The sequence below is a fragment of the Budorcas taxicolor genome, chromosome 15 (assembly GCF_023091745.1).
Source record: "Budorcas taxicolor isolate Tak-1 chromosome 15, Takin1.1, whole genome shotgun sequence".
Classification (NCBI taxonomy): domain Eukaryota; kingdom Metazoa; phylum Chordata; class Mammalia; order Artiodactyla; family Bovidae; genus Budorcas; species Budorcas taxicolor.
The window spans coordinates 24,226,732-24,245,502 of NC_068924.1; the positions used below are offsets into that span (position 1 = coordinate 24,226,732).

Genomic DNA, 18,771 nt, shown 5'->3' on the forward strand with positions numbered 1-18,771 from the left:
ACAGGGAAGCCTGGTGTGCTGCAGCCCATGGGGTGACAAAGAGTTGGACACAACCGAGCGACTGAACACACAGAGTGAGGGGAAGCTTGAAGATTACTGACTTATACCTGCATTTTTCTGATGAGGAACTTGAGGCCCAGAGAGGTCCAGGGACCTGAGTGTGCACAGCCAGGGAGCTGCTGAGCCAGGACCTGAGGATGGGCCTTCCAGTGCTTTCTACCCTTCTGGACCTCTTCGATTAGGAGCCGGTAGTGAGAAGTCACTGGAAAGGGAAGGGCAAGAGGACCATGGCAGGACGATTACCCTGGCATGTCCTTGCGTATGTCATCCTGGCTTCCCATCTCACGTTTCAGGGCTTCTTTGCCAGAAACCTCAGGACCAGGAGGCTCCTGGCTTCTTCCAAGCCAGCTCTTACACAGCCTCGTAGAGAGCGGCAGGCTTCTCGCGGGGGTTATAGGCCACAGGTGCAGAGCTGAATACATGCCAGGGAGGCTGGATTGAGGAAGGAATCCATTGCAGCTCTGGGTTTATTTGTACCCATCTACCCACCAAAGGAAGGAAGTTGGGAGCTCTTGGGTTTCAGGAACCCTCTGGGCAGACAGGTGCCTTGCCTGTCTCCTGTGATCTTCAGTCCTGCAGAAGAGACAGCGTAGGGAAATTGCGGAAGTCGGTCCTTCTCTGCCTCTTGGGAGGAGAAGCTGGGTATTGGTCCTTCTAGGCAGCTCGAGGCCCCTCCTCTCCCGGACGGCCTTGTCTCAGAGGCCCGTCTCCCTCCGCCAGAGTGGGCAGCACCCGGGAGCTGCTCCCATTTCCGACCCCTACTCCTGGGCCAGGCAGGCTCTCCTGGGCTGAGCTAGGTTTAAGGGACTGCCGGCCGCCCCTCTCCACTCAGGGCTGTTGAAGTTGGTCCAATTTTTCAATCGTGGGCCAATTAGTTTCACAAATGGGGGCCCCCGTGGTGCCAGGGCGCATTTGTTCCGGGCCTGCGCACTGGCTGGGCCCCATTGTCCGGCCTCCCACCCCCATGGGGGCCCATTGTCCTCGCCCCCAGCGGGGGCTGCTTATGGCTGATTTATCCGGGCAGGCGTCCCGCGGCACTGCCACAGCTGGCCGAGGTGCTTAAGGCCTCGGACCCCCTGACCTCTGCCCTAGTCCTGCTGTCTTTTTGAAAGTTACAGACCAGAGGGCCGCATACCTCTCCGGATTTACTTTCCTCCCCCCAACTCCGCACGCACCGTGTCCCTTCCCTTTTTCCTCCCTTTGCTCTTGGCGGTGGCAGCCTGGGCTCCTTCTAGAACGTCTGGAAGGGTCCAGGAGCTGGGCTGGGACGGGGATGAGGGGGAGGTGGGAGGTTCCAGGAGAGGCAGCCAGTCTGATGGGGAGGTGGTGGCTGCTGCTTCCTCCACAGGGGGCTCTGCGTCCTTGATCCCTTAGTTCCCTCTCTGAGGCGGGGCAGGGAGGGCGTGTTCCCATCGGTGCAGCGCTGCCCGGGACCCCGGGACTCGGTTTGACATCTTGCAGTTGAGTTTGCCCTCTCTGCCTTTCTGTCCGGGCCCGTGAGTCCTGGACAAAGCAGCCCAAGGTACGGGAACTGGAGGCGGTTGGTCATGTAACCAGGCAGCAGAGCACAGATCTGACTCCCTCTTAACCCGTGGACTCTCTCTTACCAACCAAATCCAACTTTCCTCTTCCTTTTCACTGCTTTTCCTTTCTTTTCCACCCCTCCTCCCCTGTTCTTGTCCCCTTCCCCCAGTTTCTCCCCCTCTTTGGCTCTGTTTGTTAGAATGATTGACAAAATTAGTAAATCCATTCATGTTACTTTTATTGTGCAGGTCTCAATAAATCCCCCCCATGTCCGGGGTGCACCTTAATGAGCTAGTGAGCTGACAAATTTGTTTACTGTAGCTGGAGGTGCCGAGTAATGAAATGCATTTGTGTCTGCAGCTCACTGCTAAACAAATACACAGTTTTCTGGGAGCCAGCATTGCCTGCTGCTGCTTGAGGATGCGGCCACACTCCCCAAGAGACTGAGAGGGGTGTGTGTGAGTGAGTGTGTGCCTTCGTGTGTGTGTGTGTGTGTGTGTGTAGAGCACGCACATGCCCTGAGACTTGTAGTCACTTACCAGTCCATGTCTTAGTTCCAAAACAAATTTGAATCAGCAGCTCCAGCTCCTCCCCCTTTGGTTATTCATTGAGAACTCTACTCCCTGGGCTAATGATAGGAAATCCCAACATTTCCCCCTTTCCCTGTGGAAATAGAAGGTTATGTTGATATATGGGTGCCTCCCAAGATTCTAAGCAGATAAGAAATAAAGGAAAATGTGGCAAGGAGGCTGGATAAGAAGACTGAAATTGACGAGACTGAAGTTGACAGGAAGGTGAAGATGCTATGGTTTTTAGCTCCTGGCTTGGTTTGGGAAGATGCGACGAAGCCGATGATTAAAGGTGCCCTAGAAGTAGGTTGACTATATGTAGGAGGCAAGCACTGGTGCACAGACTTGTGGCTAATTTGGTTTGAGGCAAGCCTACCAAAGCGGTTTTTTTCAGCCGTCCCTGCCCTTGCTGGGAGAGAGGCTGTAGGCAGTAAAGGAAACACGGGGCTTGTCTCCCACTCTCCAGCAGCTGCCACTCCCGGGGCGGGAGTGGGGGGTGGTGGGCCGGCATTTTCTTGGGCTGGGTGGACTGGGCCCTCGTTGTGCACACAGCTAGCCTTCTCAGGAAGGCTGGGAGTTGAGGGTTCATCCCGAGTGATGCTTCAGCCTATGCCCAGGAGGAGAGCTAGAGCAGGATCGTGTTGGTACTTTCTTCAGTCGATCCCTTGAAAAGGAGCCAAGCCCTGGTGATGGCTCAGGGGGTTCCGAAGGGAGGCATCCCTGCCCATGTCATGCATTGGGCTTTTGCTTCCTTTCTGTCTGCTTCCGGTCCTGTCCTCCCCGCCCCACACTCACACCTCCAGCCTCTTGAGATGCAGACAGGGCCTTCCTGCCTTCCGTGTGAGTCAGCCCTGGGCTGCTTGTCTCTGTCTGTCTTTTTCTCCCGCACAGTGGATGACGCAGCTCTGCCACTTCTTTAGCAGTGGCCTGGGGCGGGGGAGTGGGGGGAAGGAGGAGAAAGATGGGGAAGAGGGAGAGGTGGCAGTTTCTGTGGCAGTTTTGGTGTGCGCTCACAAGGCTTCAGAGGACTGGAAATGGTGTCTTAGGAAAGAGTACTCCCGAAGGTCAGAGGAAGTACAGTAGGTGGCTCTGTCTGAGGACTTGGGGATGGGGGGGGGGGTGGAGGGGTGGAAGGTGGGAGGTGGTTCCCGTTTAAATCAAGATTTTCACACGGCGCCCCCCGCCCCAGCCCAAATTTGCTATTTTCTTTCCTCTGGAAAGAAGAAGTTGCAGGGGGTGGGGAAGCAGTTCTTCCTTTCTTGGGTGAGATTGGGTGGAGTTGGACATGAGAAGCCCATCCTTGGCCCATGTGCCAGCACACGCTTATACACATGCACACACATGTAACAGTCACAGCCGGCTTACCAAAAAAAAGCCCCAATATATTTAGATCCCTCTGCTCTTTTGATTAAGAACCTGCTTATGTCTAGGGATAATAAGAGCCTTGCTCCAAGAAGGTGTAGCACCTGAACGTCTTCTCCAGCTGTGTGCACCTCTGATCCTGTTCCTGCCTTTCTATTAAAGAGCTAATTGGTATGGAAATGGCACAGGTGTAAACATGAGGGTTTTGTGTCTCATAATTTCAGACCCAGTCGTCACCGGGGTGAAATAAATACCCTCGGTCGCTGTCACCCCTCCTGCCTCCTGTTCCATCCTAGCCTTGGCTTTCTCCGGTTCTTTTTTATTTTTTGGCTAAAATTAAACTTGTTTTAAATTGGGAATCTTTGAGTTGTACATGCCCTGCAGCCAGATTGGCTGTGCTGCCCTTGAGGGTGTAAGGCAGGTATGTTGGGGGCCACCATCTCCGGGTAGAATTGGTGCTAATGAGGGTACAGATATATGCATGCTCTTCCCCGCCTTACCTAGGGCCTCTCTCCATCAACCCCAGCACACCCATTCCCTCCTCCTAGTTCATATTCCCTTCAGACCAGGCAGACACCCTTGGGGTCCAGCCTAAGATGGAGACCCATTCATAAGGGCAGAGGGGGTTCTATTCTTTGACCTGATAAATGATTTCTTTGGGCCAAGCCTAATTTATGTATCTGATTTACATTTGAATTTACAGACTGATTGAAAACAATACCTTTGTAGGATTTACATACTCAATAATTTTTGCCAGTTGCCTATTAACAGCATTATGAAGTTGGTGTTGGAAAGGGCAGCTGAGTCGTGAATACCATTTCCTAGATGGAAGAATGAGGCCAAGGGCAGCAAGTAGCTGGCCCAGGGTCACAACCAAGAAGGGCTTCACCTTTGGGCGAAAACCAGGGTCTGCCGACTGTATCATTGCATGAGGTGGTAAAACTGATCCTTCTGTGGGCTGGGTCTTTGCTTCTGAGCAGCAGAGCTGAGACATGGGCCAGAACCAGGGTGTCCTGTTCAGCCCACTAGACAGACCTGAGAGGCCCCAAAGACATCAGCTCTTTAGGGATTATTGGGCATTACTCATTTCCGAGGAGCATCTTACTGGACGTTCTGCATTCAGTCTGGGCTTTCCCCAGCTCTAGCCATCCATTGCTCTGTACCATGACTTTCCCCATCCTGTGACCCCCTGTGCTCTTTGCGATTGTCCCACAACCCCTTATTTATTCTTTAAAAAAATAAAGCTCTTTATTGATTATTATTATTATTTTATATTTTCTTGGCTATGCTGTGTGGCATGTGGGAATCTTAGTTCCCCGAACAGGGATTGAACCTGCCCCCTTCCATTGGAGTCTTAATCCCTGGGCTGCCAGGGATGTCCATCCTTAATTATTCTTGAATGCAACATGCAGCTATTGAGCGCCTACTGTATGCCAGGCCCTGTGATTTATGTTAGGGGATATAATGATGAAGAAAGTGCTTCTTGCTTACCATCTCTTACCATCTCCTGGGCAGAGCTACATGTCAAAAATAAGTACAACAGAGGGTTTAATAGTTGTGCTGGGGTTGTGAGGCTCAGAGGAAGAAGGTATCCTTGGCACTGAGTCCTAAACAGTGTCTCTCATCCAGGATACCTTCTCTAGGGCCAGTTTCCTGGAAGAAGCAGCCCAGAGTCGATAAAACAACGTCAGCTTGTGTATCGTGCAGGGCGACCGTGATCCGTATCCAGGTTGTTCACTGTAGGAGGATGCCCAGCTGAGGGAGAAACAGAGGCTGGAGTCCAGCCGTCTTTGCGTGCCAGAGCTGTGTGCCCAGGCGAGGACCTGTGTTGGGCTAGAGAAAGAGGCATTATTTTCTAATTCAGACAAAGGCATCCTCTGGGCTGGCATTAGTTCTGCTACCACTTCATAGCTAAGAAGCTTTTCCACTTGGGTATCTCACTGGATGCTCTCAACGGCCACAAGCAGGGTGGCAGAGGATGGAGCACACTCTGGTCCAGAGAAGCAGAGTGACTTGCTCTGGGTTGCAAGGCAATGGAGTGGCTGAGGCAGGACCCACGTGCTTCCCTGGTCTCCCTCGTGTCCTGCTGGCCCTCTGATTTCTGAAGGTCTTTTGCAATGAGTGGAGGCTCCTTGCCTCTCCCCAGTGGTATTAGGCATGAGGTTCCCCCAACAGCAGAGGAAGGGGCAGTGTGCATCTCAGGGGCTCAGGCATTGAAGGGAACAGGGTTCTAAAACTGCCAGGCCCCTTTGCTTCACCCTACATCTCATGGCAGCTAATGAATTGCTAACATAATTTTCTAGATAATTTTATTTCCATAGTCCCACATTTTAATGTGTTTCCAAAAGCTAGCATTTATTTGCTTAATCTCCCAGTGTAATAGAATCTGCCCTGACTCATCATACATGCGAACAATCAGCTAGGCAGAAACTACAGCAAATTGTTTAATAAGTCAAATCTAGTCGCTGGATTTTTAACTTACATGCACCAATAGCTTTTCTTGTGTCTCATCTGTTTCTCTCCCTCCCCCCGACCCCCGCCCTTTCAGTTTTCCTTTAAAGATATTTTCTATCCTCTCAGCTGCTGGTCTCCAAACAGAAGAATGGGAGGTGGATGGGGGCCCTCCTTTCTTCATCTCTGATCCTCAGGCAGTGTCATCAGTGACCAGGGGGAACCCCTGTGCCCTGTGGAATGCCTAGGAAGGAGGGGACCACCGTGGGGACACTGTAATAGATCCTTTCCTGGTGGTCACTGCATGACTTTACACTTGTCACCAAGAGCCGATATCCAGAACTTCAGATGCATGAGGCTTCCTGACTTGAGCCCAGGCTGAGGGTCCTGTCCTGCCATTGCCCCGGGATTCTACTTCTCCAGTCCTCCTCTGTCCTCCCAGCCCCTACCTTAGACTGGTCCCAACACTCCTCCAGTGATAGCACAAAAGCCATCTCCTCTGTCCCTGATTTCAGCCACTTTGCCATTGCCGGTGGTCCCCACTCAGCCCCCAGGGGCATTGCCTTCACGTACTGGTTGGAACATGCTAGCCCCTGCTCCCCGCATCTTTTCCCCACACCCCTGAGCAATCCCACCTGGCAATATGGCCGTCTGCCATCTGGCCCCCGATAACTGTCTCTGCTTATCTTCATCCTTGGGGGGGGGGAGGGGTTCTGTCCTCTCTTCCTGCCTGCTTTGATATCTGATTGCGTTGTTTCTAGCTTGGCTCCTGTGCCCGCTGTGGTCCTTAGCTCCTCAGTAGACTTTATTTCTTAAAGTCTAAGAAGGAATCTCCAGAGCCCTCTTGGGATCAGCCTGTCTTATCCTCTGGCTGGTGGTTGGTTTGTCTGTGTCCTCCACGTGGCCAGGACCCTGTGTCTCTGGTTGATCTCAGCATCCCTCTTGTCACCTAGGACAGTACCTGCCCTAGGTGATATTCACAGAGTTGACTGAATGGACACGGAATAGGCTCAGGGGATCCTGAGAAGAAGGGGCCGCACAGTGGGGCAGCTCTGGGGCCCTGGGAAGACCCGGAGGGTGAGGCTGCCAGGGTTCTCAGTCTTCCCTGGGCTGGGACTGACCCTCAGAACTCCTCCGGGCTTGGCTTTTTAGGCTTGGGATCTCCTACTGGGAATGTCATTCATGTTCCCTCTGACCCAGGTTCCTTCCACACTGGGGATTTTGGGGGATCCATAAAGAGAAACCTGGGCTCTTAAAGGGCATGGCTTGCCCGGGAAGCTTGTTCTCTCAGCAATAAAAGGCAGATGTTTGATGTCTGGCTTCATCGGGACTCTCTGTAGGTTGAGGTTCAGGCCAGAGATGGGGCTCGTGGGATGAAGCAGCCAGAGCTGCTATGCCCCTGGATGTGTTGCAGATGGACGCCACCCTCGGGAGTGCTGGCCAGGCCAGACTGGACTTTGAGGAGTCACTGTCAACCCTTGTCTGCGTCTGCTGGGCAGACCACTCCTCTCACTGTACCCCCCTAATCAAATGGAGTGAGCACCTCAGTTCTTCTTGCAGAGGCCTTGCTGGCTCCCAGAGGGGTTGGAAGTCTTCAGAGAGCCCTACCTCGTGACGTCTTCTAGGGTGCTCCTCCTGGCCTGGGCTGTCTGTTTCTAGGGTGGACCTTGGATGCACGGGGGCTCCTGAGCCAGCTGGGTTGGAACTGGCTCTCTGTGTCATCATTGTGCCTCTTCCCAGAGAAGCCCAGGCAGATAGGGAGACATTAACCCAACTCTGTGGTTTCTGAAATCAGACAAACTGAGGCATTTATAAATCCCAGCTCCTCTTCTTTTTGACCATGTGACCTCAGGCAAGTTATTTAACCACTCTGTTTTGCCATTTGTGAAAAGGGGCATGAGCATCCTGCCGGGTGCGGTTGCAAGTTTCAAATGAGATGATGGCATAAATAAAGCACCTAGCACAAGGCGTATAGCAGTCCCTGTCCCCTCTGCTCTCTGAGGCCAGGAGGAAGGTCGTGCCCTGGCTGCTCCTCACGTCCCCTGCCCAGCCTTCCCGGGACCTGGGTGCAGGCCATGCCCGTGGGTGCGATGGAGCGTGGCTCCAAGTGCCTTGAGGGGTGGGGATGTGGGGAAGTGAGAAGCCGTCCTTGCCTTCCTGCTAGTCCCTTGCAGCCCCAGCCGTGAATGGGACTGAGGCAGCCAAAAGAGACCCCCCGTTTGCTGTCTCCACTGATAGACCTGCGAGATAGCAGGCACTCCATGCTATCTTTCTTGTACCCTGCCCCCTTCCCACTGGGAGCTCCCTGGTGCCACACCAAGCAGACCTTGATCTGAAGCAGCCAGAGCTCTGACCCATCTTCCACGCTGGACTGACAGGCACTGCACCTCACCCCCTTTCCTGCTTGTGTCCTTTACACAGCGGGGCAGGGAGGCAGGGCTGGGCTGAGCGCGAGTGATCAAGCCCAGATGCCTGCAAAGAGAGGCGAGTAGACTGGGAGCTTCCAGGGGAGCTGACATGCTCAGGAAAATGGAACCCAAAATAGTGGCCAAGGTGGCCAAGACCAGCTGAGACTCAGATGGAGGACTTAGATGCTTCCTCCTTAGATGCTGAACCCTGGAAAGCCACGGCTCCACAGCAGCACCAGAAAGAGGGGTGACGAACAGAAAATAGCAACCTGTCTTTGTAGGGCTTTCCTGGGCTCAGTGGTAAAGAATCTTCCTGCCAATGCAGGAGATGTTGGTTCGATTCTTGGGTCAGGAAGATGCCCTGGAGAAGGAAATGGCAGCCCCCTCCAGGATTCTTGCCTGGGAGATCGCATGGACAGAGGAGCCTTGTGGGCTACAGTCCATGGGGAGACATGACTTGGCGACGAAACAGCAACAACAACTTTGTAGGATATCATGGGCTACCTACCTCTACTTCTGATCAGCACAGAAAACAACCAGAGTTAAATGAAAATCTCAGGTCCCTCATTAGCTTAAAATCTCTTGACCGAGGACGTCCCTGATGGTCCAGGGGTTAAGACTTTGTTTTCCAATACAGAGAGTATGGATGGGTTCAATCCCTGATTGGGAATCTAAGATCCCACCACTCCTCATGGCCAAAATACCAAAACATAAAACAGAAGCAGTATTGTAACAAATTCAGTGGAGACTTTAAAAATGGTTCACATCAAAAAAATCGTTTTAAAAAATCCCTTGACAGCTGCATGTTGGTCTTGGGATGAAGCCTGAAGTTCTTACCACGATTTGCAAGACTCCGTACAAGCTGGCCTGGCCCACTTCTTTGACTCCCTCCCTGTTTTTTCTCTGCCTCCCTAGCTGCACTGTTCTGTCTGATCCTTCTACCGGCTATGTTTCTCTCCAGTTCACAGATACTATTTTTTCTTCCTAGAATGCTGTCCCCATGTCCCCAGTGTGCTGGGTAACATCTGTGATGAGGGCAGGCACTTTGTAGTTTTCCATGGCTACGCCCCCAGGGCCAAAAAGAGAGTCCTACTTGTAGTAGACACTAAAATAGTATTTGTTCAAAGAACGGACCCTTAGGAGGTATGCATTCATGAGTGGAGATGTGGTTAAGAGAATCGGGTCTGTAGCGTCAGGGGAGGATCAGATCCAGGCTGCCTGGGCTTGAATCCCAGCTCTGTTTGCTTGTGAACTCTGCTACTTTGGACAAGTTACTCAATCTCTCTGTGTCTCCTTTTCCTTGGCTGAAAGGTGAGGCTGTAGAGGTCCCATTTTGCAGATGGGGTGTCTTAAGTGTTAACATTCCAATGATGGTTTTCATCTTCGCTATTGTGGTTCCTCACAGAGGCCCCCGGACACCCCATCTCCTGCCCAGGCTTGGAAAGGCCCTCTGATAGATGGCTTCTTGGTACCCTGCCTTTGACACAGCACTCCAGACGATTGCAGAGTCATTTGCTGCCATGATGTTTTTGATTAATATCTCTGTTTCTCCCACTAGACTTTAGGTTCCATGAGGATGGGAAGTGAGTGGATTTTGTCCACCGGTGGAGCCGTGTACTGGGGGCTCCATCAGCATCACGTGGCCCGCACTACCTCTGGGTTCGCTGCTGAGTGTGGGGCCGGGGGTGCTGCCGTGACACTGGCTTGTGCTCCAGCCCAGCTGAGGCTCTGCCCTGTTTCCCGCAGGCACGGACATGGCTGTCTTCTGTCTGCTGTGCGGGAAGCGTTTCCAGGCACAGAGCGCGCTCCAGCAGCACATGGAGGTCCACGCGGGCGTGCGCAGCTACATCTGCAGCGAGTGCAACCGCACCTTCCCCAGCCACACCGCCCTGAAACGCCACCTGCGCTCACACACAGGTAGGCTGGCCACCTGCGCGCGGGTGGGCGGGGTCTCTGGGAACCGCTGTCCAAACGGTTTACCTCCAAACTCATCTGGTGGGGGAGCCCTCGGTCCAGTGTGCAGGGGCCTCTGAGGTGCAGGCCAGTGTGGACAGTTCTTATCCCATCCCACCTTGGGGACGTTTAGTTCTCGGTATCTCTGTGCCCAACAGAGACGGTGCTCATTAGAAATGTAGGCTCATGGGTCCCCCCCACCTCAGAAACTTCCATTTAGTGGGCATGGGTGGGAATCTAAGACTCAACATGGTTAATAAGTATTCCCAAAGATTCTGATGCAGGTGGGCCTGAAATGAATTTTGAGGAAAATCTGCCTGCTTGGTCTGTTTCCCACCACTGGTCCTACTCCGCACACACATACACACACACACACACACACGCACACGCACTGTACGCACACACACATATATATACCATGCACATATGTGCACACATGCATTGTGCAGGCATAGACTGCACACACATGCACACATACAATGTACACACACAGCATACACACATACATACACACGCTGTGCACGTATGTTCCTGAGGTCAGCCTTGGGCTCTTAAGGGAATGTGGCAGAAGTGGTCCGGCCTACTAGTTAACAGAAGCACATGCTCTGTATTGGGCCTTGCCCTGCTTAGGAGAGACAGCGTGGGTGTATAAACTGAGCCAGTCGCTGCTGGTGGGGGAGGAGAGTAGCTATGAGTCAGGGGTAGGGGGTGGGGTGCTTGCTTCTGAGACCCGAGGGGCATTGGCTTCCTTGCATCATCCCCTAACCCCCAGCAACGTCACAGGTGACTTGAAGCCTCCCTTCCTCTGACTGTACGTCGATGAAGGATTGCCCGTTTCTAAGTCTGCATGTGTCTCTGCTTGTGTGTGTTCTGTCCTGGATTTGGGGTGAGAGGTGGGTGATGGGGCCGGGGATGTAGAGAGGCAAATTATCTCTCTGGGGGTGTAACAGGGTGTGTTCTCCTGGCTGCTGGAGAGGGTATAAAAAACTCTGCATGCCTCTGACAGACTCGGCAGGACCCTTTCCTCACCCTCGGGTCTTGTCACAGCCCCAGAATTAAGTGGCAGGCTTTGCTGAACATGGGAGAGGTGGTTATTCATCACAACCTGGCCTGGCCTGCTGGCAATAGGCATCCTCACTGAGAAGCCTCCCAGGCTCTCACCTCTGGATGCCATTCTGTTCAGGGGAGCATGTTGCCTTAGCATCACCAGATTTGCTTGGAACTTCTCAGATTTGCTGGCTTAGGATGAGGAGGGGTCCTAGAGGGTAAGGTCCGACAAGAAGGGTGAAGGAGGAGAGGATGCTGGCAAGAACTTTCTCTGCAGTGACCGCCTAAGCATCCCCGGCAGGTATCAGCACCTTCTGTCAGCACCTGCCCCACTGGGTCCCTAAGCTCAGCTTATCGAAGATGGCCAGTTACCTTTCAGACACTTCTTTTTTATTAATTTTTATTTGTTCATTTTTGGCCACGGTGGGGTCTTCGTTGCTGCACGTGGGCCTTTCTCTAGTGGCAGCAAGCGGGGGCTACCCTCCAGTCGTGGCTTCTCATCGCAGTGGGCCCTCTCATCGCAGGGCATAGGCTCCACAGCACGTGGGCTCCGTCGTGGTGCATGGGCTCAAACGCCCTGCAGCACGTGGGGTCTTCCCAGAGCAGGGATCGAACCCGTGTCCCCTGCATTGGCAGGAGGATTCTTAACCACTGGACCACCAGGGAATCCCCCTTCGGCCACTTCTGAGCATGCTGCTGGGTCCCCTCGGCTGGATTCACGGGACTCAGACGATCCCACCCAGGGTCGCCCTGCTGTGCCCATGCTGTCTTCTCAGAGCTCAGATACCGAAATGTCACGGGTCCCTGGGTCAGTCATGGCTCGGATCCATTGGGAGGGACTGTTTCCAGACATCGTTGGGAGAAGTACTTGCTTAATCTAGGAAACATGGAGCGTGTGCACTGCTTGTGCACACACAGACCAACACCCATCAATTTCACACTAGCCAGGGCCTGTGCACACAGGCCGAGCACACCCCCACACAATGCCTCATTAATATTCCGTTGTTCTTGGCCCGTTTGCTGCTGGGGCCGGGTGTTTAGCATCGGCAGCTGTGTTTGGTAGGTTAGTCCAGCCGCGCTGTTGGCATTGATGGATCCCTGATTCACATGGCTCATCATATAATAAACTCTCAGCTGTGTTGGAGGGGTAGCTGAGGGGCTGATGGGATGGAGCTGGGGTGGGGAAGAGGACATTGGGCTTGGCCGGTGCCAAGGAAACCAACCAGGTGAGGATGGACCACTGGGGTCACAGGTGCACTGGGCAGGCCGTAGGAGGCTCTAATTAGTCTCGTTTGTCCTGCACTTAATGTCAAGCTCATTAAAGAGGCTACAGAGTTAATCAACATACCACAAATTGGATTTTGAGTTCTGCAGCCAGTTTTGTGTACATTATGGCAACACTGACACGATTAACTCTCAGGGTGAGGATTTTGGGCCAGGTGCTTCAAAATCCATGTGTGTGTGTGTGTGTGTGTGTGTGTGTGTGTGTGTGTGTGTGTGTGTGTGTGTGTGTTTTGGTGTGTGCATGTTGGTGCATTCCTGTGTTTTTTCCTTCCTACATTTTTTATTCCTTTCCCTGGACTGCCTCTAGAGATTTCCTATTTAAACTCATTTAATGTGATCCACTTCATAATTAAATTCATAAAAATCTGATCAAACCAACCTGTCTGCCTTAACCCTTTGTTTTTTTAAACTCTCCGGGCCCCCTCTGGAGGGGGGAAAGACGCAGACAGACGGCGGTGCCCCCCACCCACCTGCCGAGTGGCTGCCGATGTACGTTTTAATTACCGGCTCCGGCTGAAGTCTCACGTGGGCCCTGCCTTACTTATTTATTTATATCTTAATGAGGATACTGAATCCTTGATTAAAGTCGTAATCGTTGCCGATTCACTGAGGGGGGGTGGAGTTGGTTGTCAGATGGTGGTGAGCACAGGCATCCACACACACACAGTGGTGTGCAGGGCCAGGCACACAGAGATCACCCCTCACTCTGTTAGACACACAACTAATTAGGACCAGGGTCTGCCTGGGCCTCGTCTCCCCTGGGATTGGATGAGGCTGGAGGCTGGGGGACCGGGCATCTGCACAGCCCGGCAGCGAGAGGGCAGGCGGGTGCCGGGAACCCAGATCTCTGCTCATCCCCAGATCTGCACGTTGGGGGGCTCTCCTCTGAACCCAGGGCAGGGCCCCTAGGGTGGTGGTGACTGGCGTGGAAGGACAGCTCTCTTCTTCTAGCTTCTTCCATCTGACTCCTCAATGGAAGGGTTCCCACCCACCCCTCTACATCCTTGGAGCATCTTGCAAGTCTTCCTCCCGCGAGAGAGCCTGCCAGCCAGCAGACCCCAGCATCCTCTCCCCACAGAGCCTTAAAAACCCTTCAGAGCCATCAGAAGAGATGAGAATTTATATGGGTACAGAGGCCTGCCTTCGAGAATGGGGAGGTTTGGTTAGAGGCCTGAGGAGGGGAGAGAGAGAAGAGAGTAAAATATCATTTTAAAGAGGAAGTGAAGGCGCAGGCATGCAAGTCTATAACGAGAAGGACAATTTATGCCCAGGCACGAGCGCAGTTTGACATGGGGATAATGAAAAAACGTAGGTCATTGTGGATGACTTAAACCTTCAGCGGCTGAAGAAAATGTATGAAATGCAGAGGACATTACACGGTTGGCAGCCTCGCACATCTGCAGAGGGACAAGTGAAATACAGTGGGCCATTCTTTACCATAAACTGTGGTTGTTGGAGATGCAGCCCAGAGAAATTGTAATTACAGTGACAAGACGAATCAGCGATATTTAAATATTCATGAACAAAGTCTGGGGTGATCAATCTATCTTTATTGTCTGTGCCTTCACTCCTGTAATAAATAAGTAGCTGAAGTCTTCACCTTTCATCCCCCCACCCCGCCCCGCTGCCACCGAAGCCCCCACTTTAGGTACAAGAGGAAGGAAGGTTAATCCCCACGCCCCAGCCTCTGACCCAGTAGGGGATTTCCGGGTGCATTACAAACAGGATGCTGATGGGCATAGATGCCAGGCCAGGGAAAGGGAAAGGCCGTTCTCCCCCAGTTTCACGTACTGACATTTTCTGAGCACTTTGATTGGATTTGACTGTGTGCTGCGTACTGAGGCCACAGGGATGAGCGAGGCTTCCTTCTGGCCCTTGTGGTGCTTCTGTTCTGTGGACACGGTGGCTGTCACAACAGATACAACACGGCACGTCAGTTATTAGTCTGCTAACTGACACTAGTATTCCAGTATGTCCAGTTAGTATTCCTGGTATTCCAGTGTCCAGACCCTGGAACTGGATCTGAATCCCAGCTCAGCTGCTTACCAGTTCTTTGACCTTCGGGACTGTGTTAAGTGTCTTGAAACAGCTCATGTTCCTCATCTGTAACACGAGAATGATACTATCTTTCTGGTAAGGTTGTTGAAGTGATTATGCAATATGATCCGTGTGAGGTTCTCAGCACAGTGGTGAGCACTCAACATGGGCCATTTTAATTAGCACCATGAAAATTGTACTACTACTTCGAAAGGGACAGAATGCTGGACATTCCTTCTCTCCGGAGACAGAGGAGAACGTGACTCAATTTGCCTGGGCTGTGGCGATGGGAGGCGGCGCTAAAGGGAAACTTCTGAACCGTGGTGACCCGTGATGTGGGTTTTGATGGGTGACTAGGAGTTCGTTAGGAGAGAATCATACAAAGAGCAACTCCATGAGACTGTGGAGGAGGGAAAGAGCAGGGCGACTGAGAACACTGGAGTGGTTTTTTGAGGGTCGTGGAGTCAGGCTGGAATGGCTTACACCCTTGACCTGGAAGAAGGGAAGCTGGGAGCAGGGTCTAGAAGCCCCTGGGTCTGCTCTGCCCCCGGGGCGCCTGCTTTCTGGGGGCTCTGTCCTCCCTGAGTTAGATGGGCTCTCTTTTCCCGGGACTAGCCCTTGAGGCCTGGATAACCGTGGGGCCGTGTGTGCCCCCCGTGAATGCTAAGGGGCCGGCAGGGGTGGGCGCTCCTCAGTCACGTCTGCAGGTGGTGAGTACAAGCAGTCTCGTCCCCTGGTGCTCTGATCCCGCCCTAATGTCCCCTAAAGAGAGGGTGGGCGGCGGCGAGGGCCTGATGCAGCCCCTTGTCCCCACAGGCGACCACCCGTACGAGTGTGAGTTCTGTGGCAGCTGCTTCCGGGACGAGAGCACACTCAAGAGCCACAAGCGCATCCACACGGGCGAGAAGCCCTATGAGTGCAACGGCTGCGGCAAGAAGTTCAGCCTCAAGCACCAGCTGGAGACGCACTATCGGGTGCACACAGGTACCGGGGGCAGACGGGCTGGGGGCGGGGGCAGGTGGCTCCCCAGAGAAGCCCAGGCGAGGATGGGCCCAGGCTGAACCAGGGTGGAACAGCTCCTGTTAAGGCTTAGTACAGTGCCCTGAGTGCCACTACCTTCTGGAGAGGGCGAGGCAGACATCGCTAATCGATCACACTTTCCAGCAGCCCAGAGCAGCCTTCCAGGCAGCCATACCAATAGCTCGCAGATGATGTCCATTCGTGAATCCTTAATTAGGGTTCACTTGGCCCGATTAGCTGAAAACGAAGGCTAGGATGATTTCATGTGACTTGAGGGTTAGAATAAGACCCTAGGGGGCATTAAGTTAAGATTTACGATGAGGGTTGGGAAAAACTGTAAGTTCGATTAAGTTCAAAGATTAGAAAAGCGGATGTTTTTACTAACCCCTCCACGTGTATAATGTTTTACCATTTCAAAGGGCCTTGCCCTTCCTTTTTACGTGAATGTGAGCAACTGTTTTCTTAGGGCCTGAGGACAGAACAGGTGGAAGTGGTCCTGATGTCCAGCGCTGCCAGAGCTGGGAGCAGTGGAAAGCTGGAGCCGGCCCCAGCCTGCCTGGGAGAGCCTCCTTTCACAAGTCTTTCCAGCATCACCACCCCCCCACCCCCAGCATCACCCCCCCACCCCCACCGCCCCCGTGTTCATTGTTATCACCTTGTTTGCTTAAAATCAGCCACATGGGAGTATTCACGGCATGACCATCTGCAAATGTTACAAAATCAGGGCTTTGTGGAGAGCCCATTGTTAAACACTTACCACTGGCACACTGCTGGGTTGGAGGTAGATATTTAGAAGGACTTCCTTTGAGGATAAGAAGTGGTGGAAGGCAGTGGAATGTGGCCAAACAGAAAGCTCCCCTGATCAGGGGAAATAGCTGCCTGAGCAGAGTTAGAAGGGAGAGGCGATTCCGCTGGGCTGGCGGGGAGGGTGTGAATTCCTGGGAGGGGAGGTGGATGGAGGGGCCAGTAAGCACAGGATATGTGTTGTCACAGGTCTGCGTTGGGCCACACGGAGAGGATGGGGTGGTTGTTGCTGACAACTAGAATGACCCGCAGGATTTCGCAGAGCCTCAGGGGCTTCCTTAGCCCCTTGTGGGAGATGTGACCTAGCGGGTGGATCATTAAATGCATTGGCACTGACTATCGTAAATAGCCGGTCGATAGTTAGATCACTTTGGCTGTTCATTACTTCATTATTTGCAGGGGCCTCTGCACGGTGGAGTATCGATAGTGAGATGGCTGGCCAGTTAATTACTGTATCGAAACAAGGTTCTCCTGTGTCCTCCGCTCAGCTCCAGGGGACTGTAACAGAGGGGTGGGTGGTCACAGCTAGGGCGTGGACCATGGGCTCCCAGGGTCTCCATCCTTCCCCTATTCTAGCTCGAGAGGGAAAGCAGGGTCCAGGGCAGATTCTTCCTAGTCTTGGAGGAGGAGGCATCCCCAGGGGTAGCATGCTTGCTGGACTGGGGTCCTCTCACTCTTAGCACCCCCTGCTTCCCACCATCTGTAGCCCTGAAAGAACTCTATCCCCTTGCTTCCCTAGAAGGAGCTGTGTGCTAAAGAGCCATCCCTAAGAACTTTAGAGGCTTCGAGGGCACTTTTTTAGATTTCTGTTTCCTCTCTTAGGAAGGAGAGAGTCCACACGCTAGAGAGAGTTAACGCTTTAGTCCAGGGGCTGGAGCTGGCCCACACATGACCACTACCTCCATGTGGCTAAATTTATTGGGTTGGCCAGAAAGTTCATGCAGGGTCCCAATACCCAAGACTTCCCTTGTGACTCAGCTGGTAAAGAATCCGCCTGCAGTGTGGGCAGGATTGGGTTGGGAAGATCCCCTGGAGAAAGGAAAGGCTACCCCCTCCTGTATTCTGGCCTGGAGAAATCCATGGACGGTACGGTCCGTGGGGTTGCAAAGAGTCAGACACGTCTGAGTGACTTTTGCACACGCACACACGCACACAGGCACACACAATACATTAGTTATGGTGAACAAGATTAAGAATGTAATATACTGGAAACTAACACACCATTGTAAATCAACCACACTTCAATTTAAAACAGAAAGAACATAGGGTCGCGGTCGCATGGGCCATGGTTCAGGCACTCGGGAGCTGGATGTGACTTGTGGCCGCCACGCTGGGCGGTGCACGCGGCACACGGAGAAGTGCGGGCCCAGAGGGCCTGAGCGTCCCCAGCTCGCCGGGGTGGGGCTCCTCACGGCCCCCTCCCGCCCCCCGGCCTCTCCTGACCCCCCTTCCCCCACAGGCGAGAAGCCCTTCGAGTGTAAGCTGTGCCACCAGCGCTCCCGGGACTACTCGGCCATGATCAAGCACCTGCGAACGCACAACGGCGCGTCGCCCTACCAGTGCACCATCTGCAGCGAGTACTGCCCCAGCCTGTCCTCCATGCAGAAGCACATGAAGGGCCACAAGCCCGAGGAGATCCCACCCGACTGGAGGATAGAGAAGACGTACCTCTACCTGTGCTACGTGTGAGGCCGGCCTGAGGCCGCGGCGGGGGAGCCGGGAGCAGGAGGAGAAGCGATGGAGCTGGGTGGAGTCCAGGAGGACCGTGCAGGGCAGAAACACACACACACACACACACATACACACACAGCAAGAAACAAAAAGCAAACAAAAAAAGCAGAAAGGAGAAAGAGAGAAAGGAGGAAAAGGAAGTCTCGGGGCTGTCTGGCTCTGGTTCTGCCTGGGGCTCCAGGTGACCCGGATGCCTGGCCCAGCCCCTCCACCCAGACCTCCGTCCCTCCTTTCCTGGCTGGGGGTCGTCGGCCTGCTCTTTTCGGGTGGGGGTGGAGGGGGGTGGTTTGTCCAGCTCAGATGGTGGGATGTTTCTGTCTTCCCTCCACCCAGATCCTCCTTTTGTGTCCCGAAATAGAAACTAGAAAAGGGCTGCGGGGTCCTCTGGTCAGAGTCAGACCATCCCTGCCTGCCGTCCCCCACTGACTCCTCGGAAGGTGGGGGTCTGAGGGATGGGTGGGGGTGTGCAGGGGGTGGCCTGCAGAGGCTGGGGCTGGGCTGGGTCACTGGTTGACGCTCAC

General features: G+C 53.5%; 1 protein-coding gene across 2 annotated transcripts in view; it reads left to right on the forward strand.

The window, feature by feature from the left end:
- The window catches only part of ZBTB16 (zinc finger and BTB domain containing 16), a 198,256-nt gene extending 179,831 nt beyond the window's left edge, over window positions 1-18,425 (forward strand). Inside the window, exons 5-7 of one of the 2 annotated variants that reach the window (XM_052652766.1) lie at window positions 10,121-10,291; window positions 15,512-15,679; window positions 17,979-18,425. In XM_052652766.1, coding sequence (XP_052508726.1) covers window positions 10,121-10,291; window positions 15,512-15,679; window positions 17,979-18,208 — 569 coding nt within the window. In that variant the 3' untranslated portion in view covers window positions 18,209-18,425. Of the gene's footprint in view, window positions 1-10,120; window positions 10,292-15,511; window positions 15,680-17,978 lie in introns of those variants that run through there. The other variant, XM_052652767.1, reaches the window with a different exon arrangement.
- The last annotated feature ends 346 nt before the right edge of the window (window positions 18,426-18,771 follow it).